General features: G+C 39.3%; 1 protein-coding gene and 1 pseudogene across 1 annotated transcript; both read right to left on the bottom strand.

Annotated features, from left to right (window-relative positions):
• Positions 1–11,754: 11,754 nt before the first annotated feature.
• Positions 11,755–13,578, bottom strand: LOC104988279 (annotated as a pseudogene).
• Positions 13,579–16,512: 2,934 nt separating this feature from the next.
• LOC104988277 (endogenous retrovirus group K member 9 Pol protein-like) lies at positions 16,513–19,370 on the bottom strand. The gene is given in 5 exon segments (XM_010839557.1): positions 16,513–17,131; positions 17,298–17,490; positions 17,599–17,803; positions 18,901–19,003; positions 19,303–19,370. Coding segments are annotated over 5 exon segments (1,188 nt in total).
• Positions 19,371–19,837: the final 467 nt, after the last annotated feature.

The raw sequence follows: 19,837 nt of genomic DNA, 5'->3' as shown, positions 1-19,837 counted from the left end.
CTTTATTTTAGGGGGCTCCAAAATCACTGCAGATGGTGACTGCAGCCATGAAATTAAAAGATGCTTACTCCTTGGAAGGAAAGTTATGACCAACCTAGATAACATATTCAAAAGCAGAGACATTATTTTGCCAACAAAGGTCCATCTAGTCAAGGCTATGGTTTTTCCTGTGGTCATGTATGGATGTGAGAGTTGGACTATAAAGAAAGCTGAGCACTGAAGAATTGATGCTTTTGAATTGTGGTGTTGGAAAAGACTCTTGAGAGTCCCTTGGACTGCAAGGAGATTCAACCAGTCCATTCTGAAGGATATCAGCCCTGGGATTTCTTTGGAAGGAATGATGCTAAAGCTGAAACTCCAGTACTTTGGCCACCTCATGTGAAGAGTTGACTCATTGGAAAAGACTCTGATGCTGGGAGGGATTGGGGGCAGGAGGAGAAGGGGACGACAGAGGATAAGATGGCTGGATGGCATCACCGACTCGATGGACGTGAGTCTGAGTGAACTCCGAGAGTTGGTGATGGACAGGGAGGCCTAGCGTGCTGCAATTCATGGGGTCGCAAAGAGTCGGACACGACTGAGCCACTGAACTGAACTGAACTGAACTGAACTAATGAGCCGTAACATTGGCTCTATCATCAATGTTATCATCTAATCTTCAAGCCCCATCCCTATGGGATTAGTGATTGCCTCATGCACAAAAACAAACAAGGTTACTAAGGTATTAACTCTTTTGTGAGTTCAGACTCCTTGAATTTTAATATACCATCATAATTTCTCTTGAAAATGTCTACTAAAAATACTAAAACTGCTTGTTTACTGCTAAACTCATCATGCAGGGACTTCTAAAAATTGTCCTATTAAACACTGTCCAAATGTTTAACAATATACCATGTTCTAGAAATTTATATTAGTGTAGTATACTTTTAAAGTTATTTTGGTACAATTTCTCAAAAATATTTCAGCAAAAAACTTTTGTGGCAAGCAATTAACTTCGTGGAACACCAATTTAAGAAGTATTGGTCTAATTGTATGAAAGCATCTGAATGCATTAAAATATGGGGAACATTTTAAATGTCCTCTTGGGAACTTGAAGTTGTAGTAATCTACAGTGATAATCTACAGTAATTACCACTTGATGGACTTTAAAAGGCAAATGAACTGACCAGTACTTTTTGAGTATGGAAAATAAAGACAGATCCTATTTTTTCCTAACAGACATTCTTGGAATCCTTAGGAAAAACTGAATAGTGAGAACTGGATCTTTTGCCACTTAGGAATGTTATAACCCTAGGCAATTATTTTTTAGTACTAGAAAGCACATTTATCACAATCAAGTTAAATGTTAATATTATTTAAGGCATGAAAGATAGACTCAATTCAGTGACAAATAAATATGACAGTGAATCACTTGCATACATTTTAATATGACAAAATGAGCCTATGCTAGTTCTACAGTAAAAATAAAGGTTAAAAATAGAATTTTAATAGAGGAAGAAGAGATAGAAAACATCATGGGAAGGATATGCTTGATGGGAAAAAACATGGGTATATTTCTGAAGACCCTACCCTGCCAAAAACCGTTTTACTTACTCCATAAGAATGCCAAAATTTAACATTATGTCTATTGACTATATTTATCCAATGATTACTTATTAGATCAACATCAAGTCTTGAAGCCTTTATGATACATGCCTTATAGCAAAACTAAGATTTCATTAAACACACCTGGAAATTAAGACTATTCCAGTGGGTGAAGCAGAGAGCCAGAGCTTGCTTATTATTCTCAGGAGTCGATGGTGTCATGGAATTCCAGGATATAAATTGCATGATTATTTCCCCAAGGGTTTATTGTCATTTTTACCTACATAAGTTTATCAGAAAATTCTGAGTGAATCATCTTTCCTGAGGGCTCTGTGGGGCAGAGAAATGAGCAGAACAGTCAGCACAGTCTCCCTCTGGCAGAGACAACTCTTCCCCAACACTGGTCAACAGCGTTCCCTCTGGTCTAAGATTCCTGGGTTTCATTCCAGTCAATTGCACAAAGGAGGCAGCGGAGGCAAAAGAGGCCTAAGAGCAGGCAAAGGAGCCCAAACTGAGGGCACTGTTGCTCCAGGTCCCACAGATGCGGTGCGTACCCTCACACCTGATCTGTTTGGAACTGAGCTCTGAAAGGTAATGAAACAGTCCCTTAAGGGGATGTGCAAGTCCTAAACATTTTATTTTAATCAAAGATATATAACACAAACTTATTTACCATCTTTGTAACTGTTTTCTACTCACTGTATTTGTTCCTTGTTTTTCCCTTTGCTTTCTCTGATTTGAGTTGAACATTTTATATAATTCCATTTTCTCTCTTAGCAATGAGACTTCTTTTAAAAGAAATTTGATTGGTTGACAGTTTTAATTAACTGAAGCCTACCTTCAAATAACACTGCTGCACTTCGCACATAGTACAGGCACCTCACAACAGAATATGTCCCTTCCTATTCTTCCTGTCCCTTACAACAGCAGTGCCCTTCACTTCACCTATCCATATGACATAATCACCCAATACATGGCTATTATCCTTAATTAAAACAAACAGCTATCTATCAAAACAATTAAGAATAAGAAAAATAACTGATTTTAATATATGGTCGTTTATTTCTTCTTTGATGCTTCTCCTCACTTTACACAGTCCAAGTTTCTAACAATACAAATTTCCTTCTCCCTAAAGACCTTCCTTTAATATTTCTTGCAGGACAGGTCTTTTGGCAATGAATTTTCTCAATTTTGTTTCCCTGAGAAAAGCCTTATTTTTCCTTCAATTTGAAGGACAATTTCACTGGACATAGAATCCAGGTTGGTTGGTTTTTTTTTTTTTTCTTCTTTCATCACTTTAAGTACTTTGCTTTCTTCTTACATGATAAGTCTATTGTAATAATTTATTTATTTATGTAAGCCTCATCAGGTGGCATACAGTATTTCCCTGACCAGGGATCAAACCCACACCCCCTGCAGTGGAAGTACAAAGTCTTAACCTCTGGACTACCAGGAAGTCTTGTAATTCTTACCCTTGTTCCTCTGTAGGTGGGCTTCTCTGGTGGCTCAGATGGTGAAGATTCTGCCTGCAATGCAAGAGATGCAGGTTCAATCCCTGGGTCAGGATGATCCCCTGGAGAAGGAAATGGCAACCCACTCCAGTATCCTTGCCTGGAAAATCCCACAGACAGAAGAGCCTGGCAGGCTACAGTCCATGGGGTTGCAAAAGAAGTTGGACATGACTTAAGTAACTAAACAACAACAACTTCATTTATAGTTATTATAAAATATTGGCTATATTTCCTGTTTTGTATAATATATCCTTGCAGCTTATTTTATACCTAATAGTTTATATTGTTTAATTCCCTACCATTATTTTCTCCTCCCTCAACCACCTTTTATATAATATACATCAAATTTAAATTTAATTGTCTATCTCCTCCCATAAGATAATGTCTATATGAGAATGTAAACTGTGTCAGAGCAGGGACTTGGTCAGTATCTCCAATGTCTAGAATTCTGCCTGGAACATAGTAGGTATTTAACAAAATTTTTTTTTAAATAAATGAACAGGAAGAATCACTCGGAATGCTTACGCATTCCAACCATAAATAAAAGCTTTGAGAGTAAAGGCAAGTGTTTTCAAATGATTGCAATCTGAAAGGGAAGTTTTTCTTGGCCATCCACATAAGCTTTTTGCAATTATAGTATACGAATGTGGAATCTTATGTCATGGGTCATCAACCACAGGAAAAATTAAAATAAATCTCAGGCCACAAAGCAGCAGAAAGCAATACTTAAGGGCTAGAGAAGGGATTCAACAATTAGTCACCACTTGCTTTGCCAGAGTGGTTGAGAGCATAAGCGCAGGGGTGAGACAGACAAGGGTTTGAGTCCTTACCACCAGGCCCTCACTCTACCACTTTGAGCAAGTTAGTTACTCTCTCTGGGTCTGAATTTTCTGCTCTGTAAAATAGGGGTAAAACTTTCCTGAGTTGTAAGAACTACATGACATAACATTCTTAGCACAACCCCTGGCACATTAATAAACCTTTAATATAGGCTGGCTTTACTCATGTATTATTTTTAATATATTGTTATAGTAAGACTCAACTCACCATCATACTTTCCATTAAGTAACCCAGCAGTTGCACACAGCCACCTCCAGCAGAATTCTCCAAGGGGCAAGGAACTGTTTACTGGCTATACTCATAAGAATCTTCACTTTGTGGTTTGGTAGGTATACCTAACAGGAATCTACATATCATACCATTAATAGTTTGTTGATTTCAGACTTCCTAGGGAGTACATGTGCTTTCCCAGTGGCTTAGTGGTAAAGAGTCTACCTGCAATGCAGGAGACACAGGTCTAATCACTGGGTCAGGAAGATTCCCTGGAGGAGGGCACAGCAACCCACTCCAGTATTTTTGCTTGGAGAATCCCATGGACAGAGGAGCCTGGTGGACTACAGTCCATGGGGTCGCAAAGAGTCAGAGTTGACTGAAGCAACTGAGCACACACACAGGGAGTACATAAACATTGAAAGTAATGGAACCCATGCTCAGATGAGAACTCTAGTCAACAAATTACAGATACCCATTTGGAATGTGTTTTCTACATGCTTCCTACTCCCTTGCTCTGTGGAGCTGGTGACTAGCTTTTACAATGAGGCTAGAGGGGGAGACCCTGTGCTGATATGGTCAGAATTTCTCCTCTGTGGAGAGGAACCACAATGCTCTTGCTCTATTTTACTGCTTATATCTTTTACTTAGCTTTAGTTCTCCTGTTACTAATCTTATTTCTAGCTCATGCACTTCTTCAAAGCTTTCTCTGAGTCTTGAGTCTTCTTACTGACCTGAAGAGCAGCTAGATGATACAAAAGTCCATAACAATCCTTTTTTCCTTTATTCATTCAACAGATTTAAAAAACTACTATGTGACAGACTTCATGCAAAGGTAACAGAAAGCAAAGCAAACACAGTATCTGACCTTTCACCTGGGAGCTGAAGTCTATGAGCAGCATAGATATTGAATATGTGTGTGTGTTTGTATTTGTGTGTGTATGTAATTAAGTGAATCATAGTTTTCTGCAATACACAGGAGAGGTACCACACCCTGACTTAAAATACCATGGAATTGAGGGAGTTACACTTAAGGGACTGTTTTTCAAGCCTTTTGACCATGACCTGTACTAAGAAATATAATCTAGGCTGCAGCCCAACACACACATATATTCATATAAAACTAAAACAGATATCTCACGAAACAATACAATTTTTCTGTCCAATTTCATTCAATTCTGTAATTTTTTTGCTAAAAAATACCTACTACATTAATTTTATGATCCTTTAATTACTGATAAACTAAAATTTGAAAAACTCTGGTCTAAAACAAACACTAAACTAGCCAACTCTGGGCTACAGACAGTAGGGAGTGAGAGTAACAGACATACGTCCCAGACAAAAAACATTACACACAGGGTCTCTGAAGTTAATGCATGTCAATTCATTTCTTGTCACCCCTAGCGCTGTGATTAGGATCATTTAGCCACTAGTTTCTGCTTCTACTTACTTTTAGGGTGTCTTTCTGTACTGTCGACACTAGGAAGTAAAAACTACAATTCCCAGACTCCCTTGCAGCTAGGTTCTACATTTAAAATAGGCAGATGCAGTATCATAAGTAGGAAGCTGGAATTGAGTCAGGCCCAACATGCTCTAGATTTTAGATAGCTCCAACTGGAAGCAATGTCTTAAAGACATGGCATCTACATGAGAGTAGCCAGGCACAGCATTCTGATGTCTAGTCACCAGCTTTGGCCATTGAGTAGTTGTACCCACGGTGGCAGCAGTTTCCCTTGGATTATGACCATGGCAAGTATATTCTTAAACTTAACGATAGCTTCTGATTTCTGCTCTCTTTCAGTGACTTTGAAAACATCTACTTCCCTGTAATAAATTCCTTTCTTCTTAAAATACTTGAGCTTGCCTTAGGTCAGGTTTCCCAGAAGCAGGTTTGAGGTGAGGATTTGTATACAAGTAATTTATTAATGAAGCGCTTCTAGGAGAAAACTTTAAGGGTGGAGGGGGAGTGGGGCTGGGAAAGAGTAGAAGCGAAGTGAGGGTACAATTTCAGGTATATAGTTCCAGTCTCAGCCAGATCCCACAGAAGTGCTCTGGTGATAAATTGTATCTCAGAGGTTGGCCTAAGTTGAGCCAAGACAGCTAACTGGGCTTTCATATCCTCACACCATCTGTCACTGGCCATGGGCCACACTGTGGGTGCAGCGGGGAGACGCCCTGTGCATGCAGATAAAGTGACTCCAGGATCATGAGATCAGTCCTCCAGGGAGGTCTGGGTGTTAAAAAGCAAAGACCAATAGAAGCTGGGAGAATAATACACAGAAATATTAAACAAGGACTTAGGAGGTACATGGAGGACAGAGTCCTCTATAGGATGATTTCTATAACTTGTACCAACCACTGACAGATATAATCAGCAATAAAATTCACAAGTTACTGCTTACCCATAAATATTCACCCCCACTAACAATGCTATTGAAGTTGAACTTGTAACTAAAATAGACTTGTTTTCAGAATTGTCCTCATTTACAGAATAATTGTTAAGCAAAGGCCTAGATTCAGTCTTTTGGACTTTAGATTTTCAACCTCAAATACAGAATTTCATTTAAATGTGTTGGAATTTTTCTTTTTCATAAACATCGATCTAGAAAAAAGAAGACAAACAATCTGACATCTGCAGTTGCTAACGGCTCTTGGCAACTTAAGATACGGTAGAAAGATAGTGATAACTTACATGCCTGTACACCACTAGGCCCCCTGGTGGTTTCCTTCCTGATATGAGAAGAAGCATTTTTTTCCCCCTAAAAAAGAGACTGAGTGATTTTACTCTGTTTATCTACTTCAGAATCTAGTCAAGATTTACTACTATTCCTCCTTCAAATCATCCATTTGACAAGGGGTGGTTTGCTCTGGCTCATTAACAAACCATAATCATTCCCCTTCTCTTCTCCTATCCACTGAGATTAAAAACTAACAAAATTGGATAGAATTGTATTTTTAAATGTCAGAGATAAAAAGAAGAAAGTAATTGTATTTTTAATAGTGAAAAGAGCTGAAGTTCTTTTTTATTTTCTGTTCATTTATATCCATCTTTCATTGACAAAGATGTGAATAGCAGTGAAGTTATCAATTGGGATCATATCAGTATATATTAAGAATATAACTTGAATAGAACTCAGTAGTTTGAATGTAGTCATGGATATCTTGTTTATTGCTGGCAAAAAAAAAAAAAAATCATTTCCAAGGGTTGGTGGGTTACTTGTATTTAACCATTCTAGATCATTACTGCCTGGCTGTTCACATTATGAACTGTCTTCCCAGTTAGCTGCCCAGGTGGGGAATCCCATTGCTTTCTCCCCAGATCAGGCTAGGTGACAGAACTTACATGCAGATCCACACCATGAAAGCTACACCTATTGGTAGCTATTGGCAAAATTGCTCTTTTCACCCAAGTGATAAAAATTACATTCCCGTGGACTAGGATAGGGGTTTCCCAGGTGATATCAGTGGTAAAGAACCCACCTTCCAATGCAGGAGACATAAGAGATGCGGGTTTGATCCCTGTGATGGAAAGATTCTGGCAGAGGGCATGGCAACCCACTCCAGTACTCCTGCCTGGAGAATCCCATTGACAGGGAAGCCTGCCAGGCTACAATCCTTAGGGAATCAAAGAGTCAGACACGTCTGAAGCAACTTAGCATGCACACAGGGACTACGATGAGTGGAGGTAGGATTGGGGAAGGGGGTGGGATAACATTCAGGATGTTTTGATTTACACAATCTTGAGTCTGCTCTCTACAGAAAGGTCCCAAAGAGAAAAAGTAACCTACTCTCACTTTCTTCTTTAAATTAAAACAATAAAGCAATTTTATCAACCAAGACCAAGGCTAACCAGAACTTCTTTTCCCTTTCTGCTTATCCTGGCAATTCCATCAACATTCCTTATGCAAATTTCCTATTACCTCCTTCTTGTTTGTGTTATAATTCTCTTCTATAAATTACATTAACTATCCAATGTATTACTGAACACCTAAGCTATAAAGAGTCTCACATCTTACTAATAAGCCAAATCAAGAGGTCTACTTGTTTAAAAATTGAGTGGTTTCTTTTCAGAAAGTAATACTATCCCAAGCCACACACACAAAAAAATCTCAAGTTCTCAAAATTGTAATGAAATTGCATTTTCTGCTATTTTCTGATCAGAGTGCCATAAAATTAGGAATTTATAACTAATGGATAAATAGAAAACTTCAAAGACTAAAACTAAAACTAAACATTTATTTTATATATAATTTTCTAGAGAAAAAAAGAAATAAAAATGACTAAGTTAGATATAATTAGATATAAACATAACTAGAACAACAATGTTGTATCTTAAAACATGATATTCTGCCAAAGCTGAATTGAGAGGAAAATTCATAGTCTTAATACATTTCCATTAAACAAGAAATAACAGAATTGAAGTCAGAATTTAACCCAAAAATCTAGAAAAAATAGCAACAAAATAAATTATATGAAAGTACACAAAAGGAAATATGAGAATGAGAATAATATACTAGAACATATTACAGTTAAGATATTTAGAAGCTTATTATTTGAAAAGACAAAATAAACAAAACTTTTGCAAAACTAAACAGTTACACATAAAAGTAAAAACGTTAAGACTTAAAGAGAAGGTATTACTACCAAAAAAAGTACAACAAGGCTGTATACAGTCACCTTGTTTATTTAACTTATATGCAGAGTACATCATGCAAAATGCTGGGCTGGATGAGTTACAAGCTGGAATCAAGACTGCCGGGAGAAATAACAACCTCACATATGCAGATAATACCACTCTAATGAGGGCTTCCCTGGTGCCTCAGTGGTAAAGAATCCACCTGCAATGCAGGAGCCACAGGTTCGATCCCTGGGTAGGGAAAATCTCCTGGAAAAGGGCATAGCAGCCCACTCTAGTATTCTTGCCTGGAGAATTCCCATGGATAGAGGAGCCTGGCAGGCTACAAACAGTACATAAGGTCACAAAGAGTTGGACACAACTGAAGCGACTTAGCACGCACCACTCTAAATGGCAGAAAGCGAAGACAATCTAAAGAGCCTCTTGATGAGGGTGAAAGAGTAGAGTGAAAAAAGCCGGCTTAAAACTCAGTATTAAAAAGACTAAGATCACGGCATCTGGTCCCATTACTGCAATGGCAATAGAATTGGGGGGGTGGGGAGGTGGAAGTAGTGACAGATTTCTTCTTCTTGGACTCTAAAATCATTGCAGATGGTGACTGCAGCCATGAAATTAGAAGGCAATTGCTTCTTGGAAGGAAAGCTATGACAAACCTACTGCTAAGTTACTTCAGCTGTGTCCGACTCAGTGCAACCCCATAGATGGCAGTCCACCAGGCTCCCCCATCCCTGGGATTCTCTAGGCAAGAACACTGGAGTGGGTTGCCATTTTCTTCTCCAATGCATGAAAGTGAAAAGTGAAAGGGAAGTCACTCAGTTGTGTCCGACCCTCAGCAACCCCATGGACTGCAGCCTTCCAGGCTCCTCCATCCATGGGATTTCCCAGGCAAGAGTACTGGAGTGGGGTGCCACTGCCTTCTCCGATGACAAACCTAGACAGCATATTAAAAGGAAAGACATCACTTTGCCAACAAAGGTCCGTATAGTCAAAACTATGATCTTTCTAGTAGTCATGTACAGACGTGAGAGCTGAACTATAAAGAAGGCAGAGCACTGAAGAATTGATGCCTTCGAAATGTGGTGCTGGAGAAGACTCTTGAGAGTCCCTTGGATGGCAAGGGGATCAAACCAGTCAATCCTAAAGGAAATAAACCCTAAATACTCATTGGAAAGACTGATGCCAAAGCTGAAGCTCTAATATTTGGCCATCTGACAGCCAACACACTGGAAAAGACTTTGATGCTAGAAAAGCAAAAGGAGAAGGGGGCAACAGAGGATGAGACGGCTGGATGGCATCACCAATTCAATGCACATGAACTTGGGCAAACTCTGGGAGATGGTGAGGGACAGAGAGGGCTGGTGTGCTGCAATCCATGGAGTCACAAAGAGTCAGACATGACTGAGCGACTGAATAACAATAACAAATTACTATTGATATGAAGGAAATACAGAAAATTCATAAAAGAATGCCATCTTAAACTACTGTAATAAATTCTAAAATATCCTCATAAAAGATAATTTTCTAAGGAAATATAACTATTAGTTAAGTAAAGCTGCATACATCTGTGTGTCAACTGTATGGTTCTTCTGATTTTGTTGGGCTCTATTATTAGTTTGCAGTCAGCTGCAGACTGATAGGACAGCTCTGCTAATCTTACCTGGGATCTTGCACCATCTGTGCTCAGTGGATGACTGGCTACAGGCTGGTCTAGGATGGTCTTGGATGGGATCGAGACCCATGCGGTTTCCTGCATGTGTTCTGCCATTATCCAGCAGGCTAGTTTGGGTTTATTCAAATAAAGATGGCAGGGTTGCAAGAGCAGAATTAAACAAATTAAATACTTATGGTCCAAGCTCAGACATGACACATTGTCATTTATATCAGACTTTAATGGCCAAAGCAAGTTATAAGGTCAGTCAAGATTTAAGGCACAGAGAAAGGGAATTCACATTTTTATGGGAAGAGCTACAAAGCCACACTGCAAAGAACACAAATACAAGCAGGCCATTAATTGTGTCCTTTGATTCACTCCACCAGCCATGAAAGCTGACTAAGGAGAAAATCTGGATAAACATGAAAAGCCACTGAAAGGGTGGCTTTTCCACCCTTTGGAGTAGCTTTTCCACCCTTTGGGGTGGCTACTTCCAAAATTTATATGAGATCCTTTGTGTTTCAACAGCAAGTTCTTTGAAATACTTGAGGAACAGAGAATTTTTATGCTATAATACTGGCCTGGTATAGAGAAAGTAGGAAAGACTTTAATTCATTTTATAAAGCTGGCATAAAGCTGATAATAACATGTTAAAAAAAACTGGAGATCAATATCATTTATGAAAATAAATCCAAAAATATGAAATAAAACATTAGCAAATAAGAATACTACATACACATATGAAATCCCATGGTCGTGGAACAGTGTACTTCAGGAACTCAAAGGTAGATTAATATTTAAAAATCTATTAATATGAATTATCACACTGATCTCAGTAAAAATGCATTTAAATCATTTTAGTTAAATACTAAAAGGTATTTTGTAAGAACTGTCATTGTTGGGGATTTTCTCCCCGGGACTTGGAAGTGACGAACCTGAAAGAATGACACTCAGACAGTCTCTTGCAAGGACTGACAAGTTTAGTTCTGCAGTCAAGCCTTTTTATAGAAGCAGGAACAAAGAGCTTAGAGTATACAGCCAGCAGAGTGCATACAGGGTTAACACCTAATCAGTAAAAATATTTCAAGGACAGCGTGCTCTAAGTGACCCATGTGCTTATCCCATAACCCGTTTTCTCAAGCAACATCCTTAATATTTATTATTAAATCTTGGCGCCGGGCATAACCAAAGGCAGGAGATGTTTTTCTGCCCGCAGCACACAAAGCCAGGGTACTTCTGGCCCTTCGCCATTTTCCCAAGGACTTCCTCCAACCAGCTATTTTGTACTGCGCTTCCCAACATAGCCTCCTTTTGTTTTTAATTTAAGCACGGCAGCTGCTAGTTAGACTCCGTTGTGGGAGGCATGGAGTCTTGAGTAGAGACATCTATATCCTATAAGCAATGACAGAAAAAGCAGGGTGATTAATACATATATAAAAATGTTGCTTCCTGAAAACCAAGCTCTAGGGTCTAGAGATGATAGGGTTTTAGTTAAAGTATCATAAAATTGAGTGCTGTACAATTCCTTAGGTACCTTAACTTGAAAATTAGCAATTTGCTGTTTCAACAGATTGATGTCTAAACTTGAGTTATCTGTGAGATCCTGCAAATGCGCTTTAACTTTATCCCAAGGATATTCAGTGCTATTGTAGGGCATGTTAGTCAGACAAAAAGAAGTAAAATTCCAGTGACAACGTATACGTGTTTGGAAAGTCAGTTGCTGCACTTGATCTCCTAAGTGGATAACCACAGTTTGTAACTCATTAATTCGTGTTTGTAATTGCTGATCTATTTGAGCTTGTTGAGCCCAAAGATCATGAGAGTCTTTGTGCCAAGCAGTGATAAAATCATAATTTTGTATAGAATTATGTAAAGCCATATCAGACAAAGTTCCTACAGTCACAAGAGAAATAAGGCTTAAGATGCCTGCAATAATCCACCCAATGATGCACTTAGATCACCTAAGTCCGTCCAGTTTTCAACAATACAGAAAGAAATACAGAATCAGTCCAAGGTTCAGTTAAGCTTACGGGAAGCCATAACTCAGATCTTTGTTTAATTAGCGCAATGCTAGCATTGTGATATGAAATGGTGTGATTAAAGCAGGTATACAATGCACATGCAGTACAATTGACAATCTTGGCCGATAAGTCAACATCAAAATGCCCTACAATAAACAAGTATGGAAGGTGAACACACGATTGAATATAGCCAGTACTACTGTATAGGAAGGTATAATTAGAAGGACGAAACACACCCACAGTCCCATAAACACTAGCGAAGTGCTCTAAGGCTGCTGGAATTTTCCAAATGTGCCATTGCTCTGGCCCCACAATGGGGACGACAATCCTGGGACATGGGGGCGATAAGCCCCCATTATACCAATTCAGCAATATGTCCTTATCAGTCCAGAAACTTGTCTTAGATTTATGAAAGCCTCCAATGCTTGATCTATTAAACCAGGAGCAATTATGATGTTCCTCCTGCTCTTCAGAACAGTTTACAAACGACCCGTGAGGTCCCCAGTCAACAAATTTAAATGTATGATTATTATGATTTTGCTGAATTATAGAAACTTTCCCAAATTGGCCTCGACAATCAGACCAATGTAACGGTTGTATCTCCTGTTTTCTTCTCCAAGATACAGTATGACATGAAGGTTCCTCTGGTTGAAAAAGCGAGTTTGAATAGTTGGCTATCTGGCTTGGATAATGTCGCTTGGAGCCATTAAGTAAGAAAGATGCAGTAGCAAACATTCCCAGACGCAAAGCAGTCCCATTGTTGGCAGAGTATGCCCACCACTGTGGGAAGATAGTCATGCAAAGGGGATGAGATCCAAAACAGATAGGCAAGGTTTTGAATCCCACGGAAATGTTGATTGGCTTTCCTTCATCTTCTTCATGAATTGGTCGCTTTATGGACCAGGGACTTGGAAAATGCATGCTATCATTAGTAAAGATCATAGGGGCTTTATCTACCTAATCCACTATGGAAAGAAGTGGTGAGTTGGGTATGTATGCCCAATTAACATATTCTGCACTTACCCCAGAGGAACAGGAAAGAACAGCTAACATTGCCAGAAACAGCTTATCCGGAGTCATAGGAGTTCCAGTACTCTTCAGTGTCTGCTCAGCCTGACGAGTCATGTTTTTCACTTGAACCCATGTCAGGTAAGGATTCAGACAATGGCGTTTCCTCACTGGCTCCTCCAGGGTCATTGACGAGACCCTTCACGTCAACTTCGTCACTTCCCAAGGGAGTCCGGTCTTGGGGTCCCTCTCGGTAACGGACATGGTGAAGGGGAACCCAGATTTCCTCTCCATCTGCAACGACAAGACTATAACCCTTGCCTAGGAGTCGTAAGATTCCTCGCAGCCACTGATTAAATTGCTTATACCATATTGGTGTATTGATTTCTAATTTGCTGTTTTTGTCTTCTGCAAAATGTCTATCTGCACGAGTATCAGAATTATTTTTTGTTAAGTTTAAAAAATTTAGGGAATAAAGAGTTAAAGATAATAATAATTGAGGGTTCATAGGATAAGAAGTGTATCTCCTCTTCCATATTCCCCCTTTCTGTTTTAATAAATGAGTTTTTAGGGTGCGGTGGGCTCTTTCAATAATGGCTTGACCCTGAGGGTTATAGGGTATTCCTGTAATGTGTGTTATGTTCCATTCTGATAAAAATGAATGAAACGAATGCAAGGTGAATGCAGGTCCATTGTCTGTTTTCAAGATGGAAGGAATCCCCATAACGGGGAAGGTGAGTAAGAGTACGGAAATGGCGTGTTTACTGGATTCTGAAGAGACAGGTACTGTCCAGATAAAGTCAGAAAATGTATCTATTGAGACAAAAAGCAAAGAAAAATTTCCTAAGGAGCAGTGAGTGAAGTCAGATTGCCAAAGGGAATTAGGTAGTTGCCCCCGGGGATTAACTCCTGAAATCGTAGTTCATAAGTGCAGAGGGGAGCAGACATCACAGGTTTAAATAATATGTTGTGCTTCGATGAGAGGAATATGGTATTTAGAGTGCAATCTGTTAGCATTGGTATGAAGATTAGCATGTTCGTCACTGGCAGACGTAAAAATGGGAGCTTGAGCCTGTCAACAGCATCATTTCCTGCAACCAGAGGGCCAGGTAAACCTGAATGAGCACATACATGCGCAATAAAGAAAGGTTCCGTACGTGAGCAAATTAAAGCTTGAGTCTATGAAAAGAGAGTATATAATTCTTCATCTAGGTCGTATAAAAAGGCGGTAACAAAGTCAGGAAAAAGGGAAGCAAGGTATTTGGAATTAGTATATATGTTGAAGGATGATGATTGAAGAATAATGTTGGTAAAGCATACAACTCAACTCTTTGTACTGAAGAATAGGTAGTGGGTAATTTCTCTTTGATATCAGGGCTGACAATCCCTGCTATGCCTTTCTTGTTGCCATCAATGAAATAGGTGGAAGCATTGGAAATAGGCTGGGATGCAATGATATTAGTTACAATGAATTTAGTACATTGTAGAAAGTCCCATAATTTTCCTTCTGGCAAATGAAATGAGATAACATTTTGAAAATCACTTAATGCCATTTGCATGGTCAAGTTATTCTGTAAGGCAGTTTGCAATTCCTTTTTTGTCAAGGGAACGTGTACTGCATATGGATCAAATCCAGTCAAAGTTTGTATATGGCTTCTTCCTGACACAATTAAGTGCCCTATTTTCTCAATATATGATGCAATTTTTTTAGACTGTTTAGTGTGTAAATATACCCATTCTATTGGGCTATGCTGAGCTGTATTTGCAGTGGGCAAATGTTCAGTGGAGAATATATATAAAGAAACTGGTTGATCATAATCTATGCTATACTATGCTAAGTCACTTCAGTCGTGTCCGACTCTGTGCGACCCCATAGACGGCAGCCCACCAGGCTCCCCCATCCCTGGGATTCTCCAGACAAGAACACTGGAGTGGGCTGCCATTTCCTTCTCCAATGCATGAAAGTGAAAAGTGAAAGTGAAGTCGCTCAGTCGTGTCCGACTCTTAGCAACCCCATGGATTGCAGCCTAACAGGCTCCTCCGTCCATGGGATTTTCCAAGCAAGAGTACTGGAGTGGGGTGCCATTGCCTTCTCCGGATCATAATCTAGCCGAATTGAAAAAGATTGTTGAATGCGTTTCTCCACTAAGGCCAGTTCTTCTTTGGCCTCTTTTGTTAGCTGCCTAGGGCTATTAGGGTCAGGGGATCCCTCTAAAATTTTAAATAGATTTTGTAAGGCATAGGTGGGGATGCCGACAGATGGCCACAGCCAATTAATATCTCCTAGCAATTTTTGAAAATCATTCAGCGTGCGTAGAGACTGCACAGAAATTTGAGTTTTTTGAGGTTTGATTTTAGATTCTTCCATAACATGTCCTAAATAATTAAAGGATGCCTTCCATTGAATTTTATCTGGTGCAACAAGCAGGCCATGATTTTGAAGAGTAGTAGTAACTTCATTGTATAACTGTTGCAAATAGAGTTCAGAGTCCATAGAAAGAAGTGTATCATCCATGTAATTAATTATAAACACAGTAGGATACTTATCTCTAATGGGTTGTAATAAAACAGATATGAAATATTGGCAAATGGTAGGAGAGTTCATCATTCCCTGAGGTAGCACCTTCCATTGAAATCTTTTAACAGGAGCCATGTGATTTATAGAAGGAACTGAAAAGGCAAAACGTTTTCTATCTTTAGGGTGCAATGGTATAGTAAAAAAGCAGTCTTGTAAGTCAATAACTACAGACCATCCTTTTGGTACCATAGAAGGGGAGGGCAATCCGGGTTGTAAGGGCCCCATAGGTAACATGGTATTATTAACATTTCTTAAATCTATTAACATTTGCCATTTTCCTGATTTCTTTTTTATCACAAAAACAGGGGAATTCCACAGGGAAAATGAAGGTTCTATATAAGCTTTTTGTAATTGTTCATTTACTAATTGCATAAGAGCTGCCAATTTTTCTTTAGTTAGGGGCCAGTGAGGTGTCCATACTGGGGTATCAGATTCCCAATCGAGAGGCAGTGGTGTTAACTCAATGGCACCCATTAAAAAGGTTCATTTAAAGAAATTGTGGCTTTCATTTGTTCAAGAAAATCCCGTCCCCATAAATTGATAGGGATATTAGTAATATATGGTTTAAGATAAGCTACAATTTGATCAGGGCCATACACTTGTAAATAGGATGCATTGACAAAAGTTTGTGTGGCATCAGCTTCATCCACTCCTAATAGTCTAGAAGGAGCCACAACTTTACCCCAATCAAGGGGCCACTCTGCAGCTCTAATGATTGAAATGTTAGCTCCTGTATCTAGCATGCCTGTGAAATTTTTTCCCTGTATGTGTAAAGTGAGCATGGGTTTCTGATGTTCCTTTAATAAGGTGGATAGTGCAGCAGTAAGGTTGGTACTGCCAAAGCCTCCCTGCCGAACTTTATCAGATGCCTTCATTGGTTTGACATTTGGTAAAAGTAATAATTGTCCAAAACGTTCCCCTTTTTGTAAGTATACATTTCCCATTTTCATAACATTTACCATAACATATATTTCCCCTTCATAATCTTCATCCACAACACCAGTCGATACCACTAAACCTCTCATTGTGCAGCTACTATGTCCCAAAATCAGTCCCACTGTCCTGGGTGGAATCGGGCCATAATATCCAGTGGGAATATCCAGGAGAAGGGGACGACAGAGGATGAGATGGCTGGATGGCATCACTGACTCGATGGACGTGAGTCTCAGTGAACTCCGGGAGTTGGTGATAGACAGGGAGGCCTGGCATGCTGCAATTCATCGGGTTGCAAAGAGTGGGACATGACTGAGCGACTGATCTGATCTGATCTGATCTGTATAATTATATTAGTTCCATATCATAAGGACTAGGTATATCAATGCAAGCACTCTTAGATGTAGCTGCTTGTAGCATCATAACGCTAGGTCCTCCTTTTGTAGCGGGGCTAGAGGACGGCCCCTTTATCAGTTTCCCTGTTGTTTTTGTTGTGCACCAGGGTTCGTGTTTCCACCCTTATCAAATTTAGAATGACATTCATTCAGCCAATGGAACCCCTTTTTACATCTTGGACATACTCCTGGGGGTCTCTTCTTACTAGAAGTAGTATTATTTTTTCCGGCCTGTGTTGGCATGCGACATTGTTTTCTTCATATGGTTTGGCTTCCCACAGTAAAAACATTTGGCATTAGCAGCTTTCTGTACATTCAAGGTTTCTAATGTCGCCAATTTTGCTCTATGGGAACTAGATCTGATATCCTTATAAGCTTTCAAATAGTCCATAAGAGAGCTAGTCTCTCGAATTGGTCTAAGCATGGATTGACATTCCTCATTAGCATTTTCAAAAGCAAGTTGTTTTAAGATAATATTTTGTAAAGTCATATCCTTAATAGAATTTTCAATTGCATCCTTTAATTTCCCTATAAACTGAGAATATTCCTCCTCGTGTCCTTGAATAATCTTAACAAATGAACCATCAGAGTTAGCGCTATCAACCTTTGTTTATGCCCTGCAGGCAGTTTCTTTAATGAAATGTAACATCTGAGGGGTAATATTAGCTAATTGCGCCATTACATCAGCCATAGTCCCTGTTCTAGTCAGTATATCGTAAGTTAAATCGGCAGGGTTACCACGAGATTACTGGTCAATCATCAGCTGTCGGGCCTCATCACTAACCCACATTTGCCACTGCAGTAATTGTTGAGGATTTAAAATCATCTTTGCTACTTGAAAAAAAATCATATGGCATCCAATGGTCAGCCCATCCTCTGAGAAATTCTATACATTAAGGAGAAGTAGGTCCATACAGAGTACATGCTTTCTTAAAGTTAGACAACATGCCAAAATCTACACCGGCCCAAGAATTTTGACCCTGGACAGGTTGATAAAATTCTATTGGGAAAGCGAAAGCACAAGCAGGCATCTCCCGAGGAGGAGTGAAGCAGTTAGTACAAGCAAGGTTAGCAACTGCAGTTACAGATGGAGCAGGATGAAATGAAATGATCTCCATTCTAAGTGGCTTCAGTTTTGACACATCCTGTATATATATGTCTCTAAGTTGTTTTTCTAAGAATTGTGTCTGATTGAGCATAACATTTTTATATTTCAAAGCACCTTGCATATCTTGTTCTTTAAACTCATATTCATGTAAAGATTGAAGAGTTTTTACTTCCAAATCAACATTATGCCCTTCAATTTGTTCTATGATAGCCCGTATGAGTGACCATGCAAAACATTATTTTTAACCCTTTTTCTATATGTCTAGATTGAGTGTCCCCTCTTCTGGGAACCATGAATTGTTCCAGTAAAATATGATAGCAGTTGTTCAACTGATCTCTTGAAACATTAACACCGTTTTGTTTCAAAAAATGATGCATTATAGAAATGAAAGGAATTTTACTGTTATGTTGTCCCATCCTGCTTACCTCTTTCTGCAGGGGCTCATCGCTTTGTTCAGCCTTCCTTTCAAGTCCCTGTTCGTGTCGCCACTTGTGGGGATTTTCTCCCCGGGACTTGGAAGCAACGAACCTGAAAGAATGACACTCGGACAGTCTCTTGCAAGGACTGACAAGTTTAGTTCTGCAGTCAAGCCTTTTTATAGAAGCAGGAACAAAGAGCGTAGACTATACAGCCAGCAGAGCGCATACGGGGTTATCACCTAATCAGTAAAAATATTTCAAGGACAGTGTGCTCTAAGTGACCCATGTGCTTATCCCATAACCCGTTTTCTCAAGCAACATCCTTAATATTTATTATTAAATCTTGGCGCCAGGCATAACCAAAGGCAGGAGATGTTTTTCTGCCCGCAGCACACAAAGCCGGGGTACATCCGGCCCTTCGCCATTTTCCCAAGGACTTCCTCCAACCGGCTATTCTGTACTGCACTTCCCAACATCATTCAATTACTAGTAAAAAAAAAAAGAATCAAAGGGATTTATATAAAGTGAGTTTAAAATTGTTTAAAATCAAATCCAATAGCATGCTTAAACATTCAGAGCATGAGCTGGATAAGATTATAGTTACTGTGTTTAAAAAAAATAAGGGATGAGGGGGTTTATGATTCATTATTAAACTGTGGAAAATTCTGAAAGAGATGGGAATACCAGACCACCTGACCTGCCTCTTGAGAAGTCTGTATGCAGGTCAGGAAGCAACAGTTAGAACTGGACATAGAACAACAGACTGGTTCCAAATAGGAAAAGGAGTACGTCAAGGCTCTATATTATCACCCTGCTTATTTAACTTATATACAGAGTACATCATGGGAAACGCTGGGCTAGAAGAAGCACAAGCTGGAATCAAGATTGCCGGGAGAAATATCAATAACCTCAGATATGCAGATGACACCACCTTTCTGGCAGC

Source organism: Bison bison, unplaced genomic scaffold (genome assembly GCF_000754665.1).
Source record: "Bison bison bison isolate TAMUID 2011002044 unplaced genomic scaffold, Bison_UMD1.0 scf7180017864118, whole genome shotgun sequence".
NCBI lineage: Eukaryota > Metazoa > Chordata > Mammalia > Artiodactyla > Bovidae > Bison > Bison bison.
Note: the sequence above shows the minus strand (reverse complement) of the source record. Positions and strands in the feature narration are given on the sequence as shown.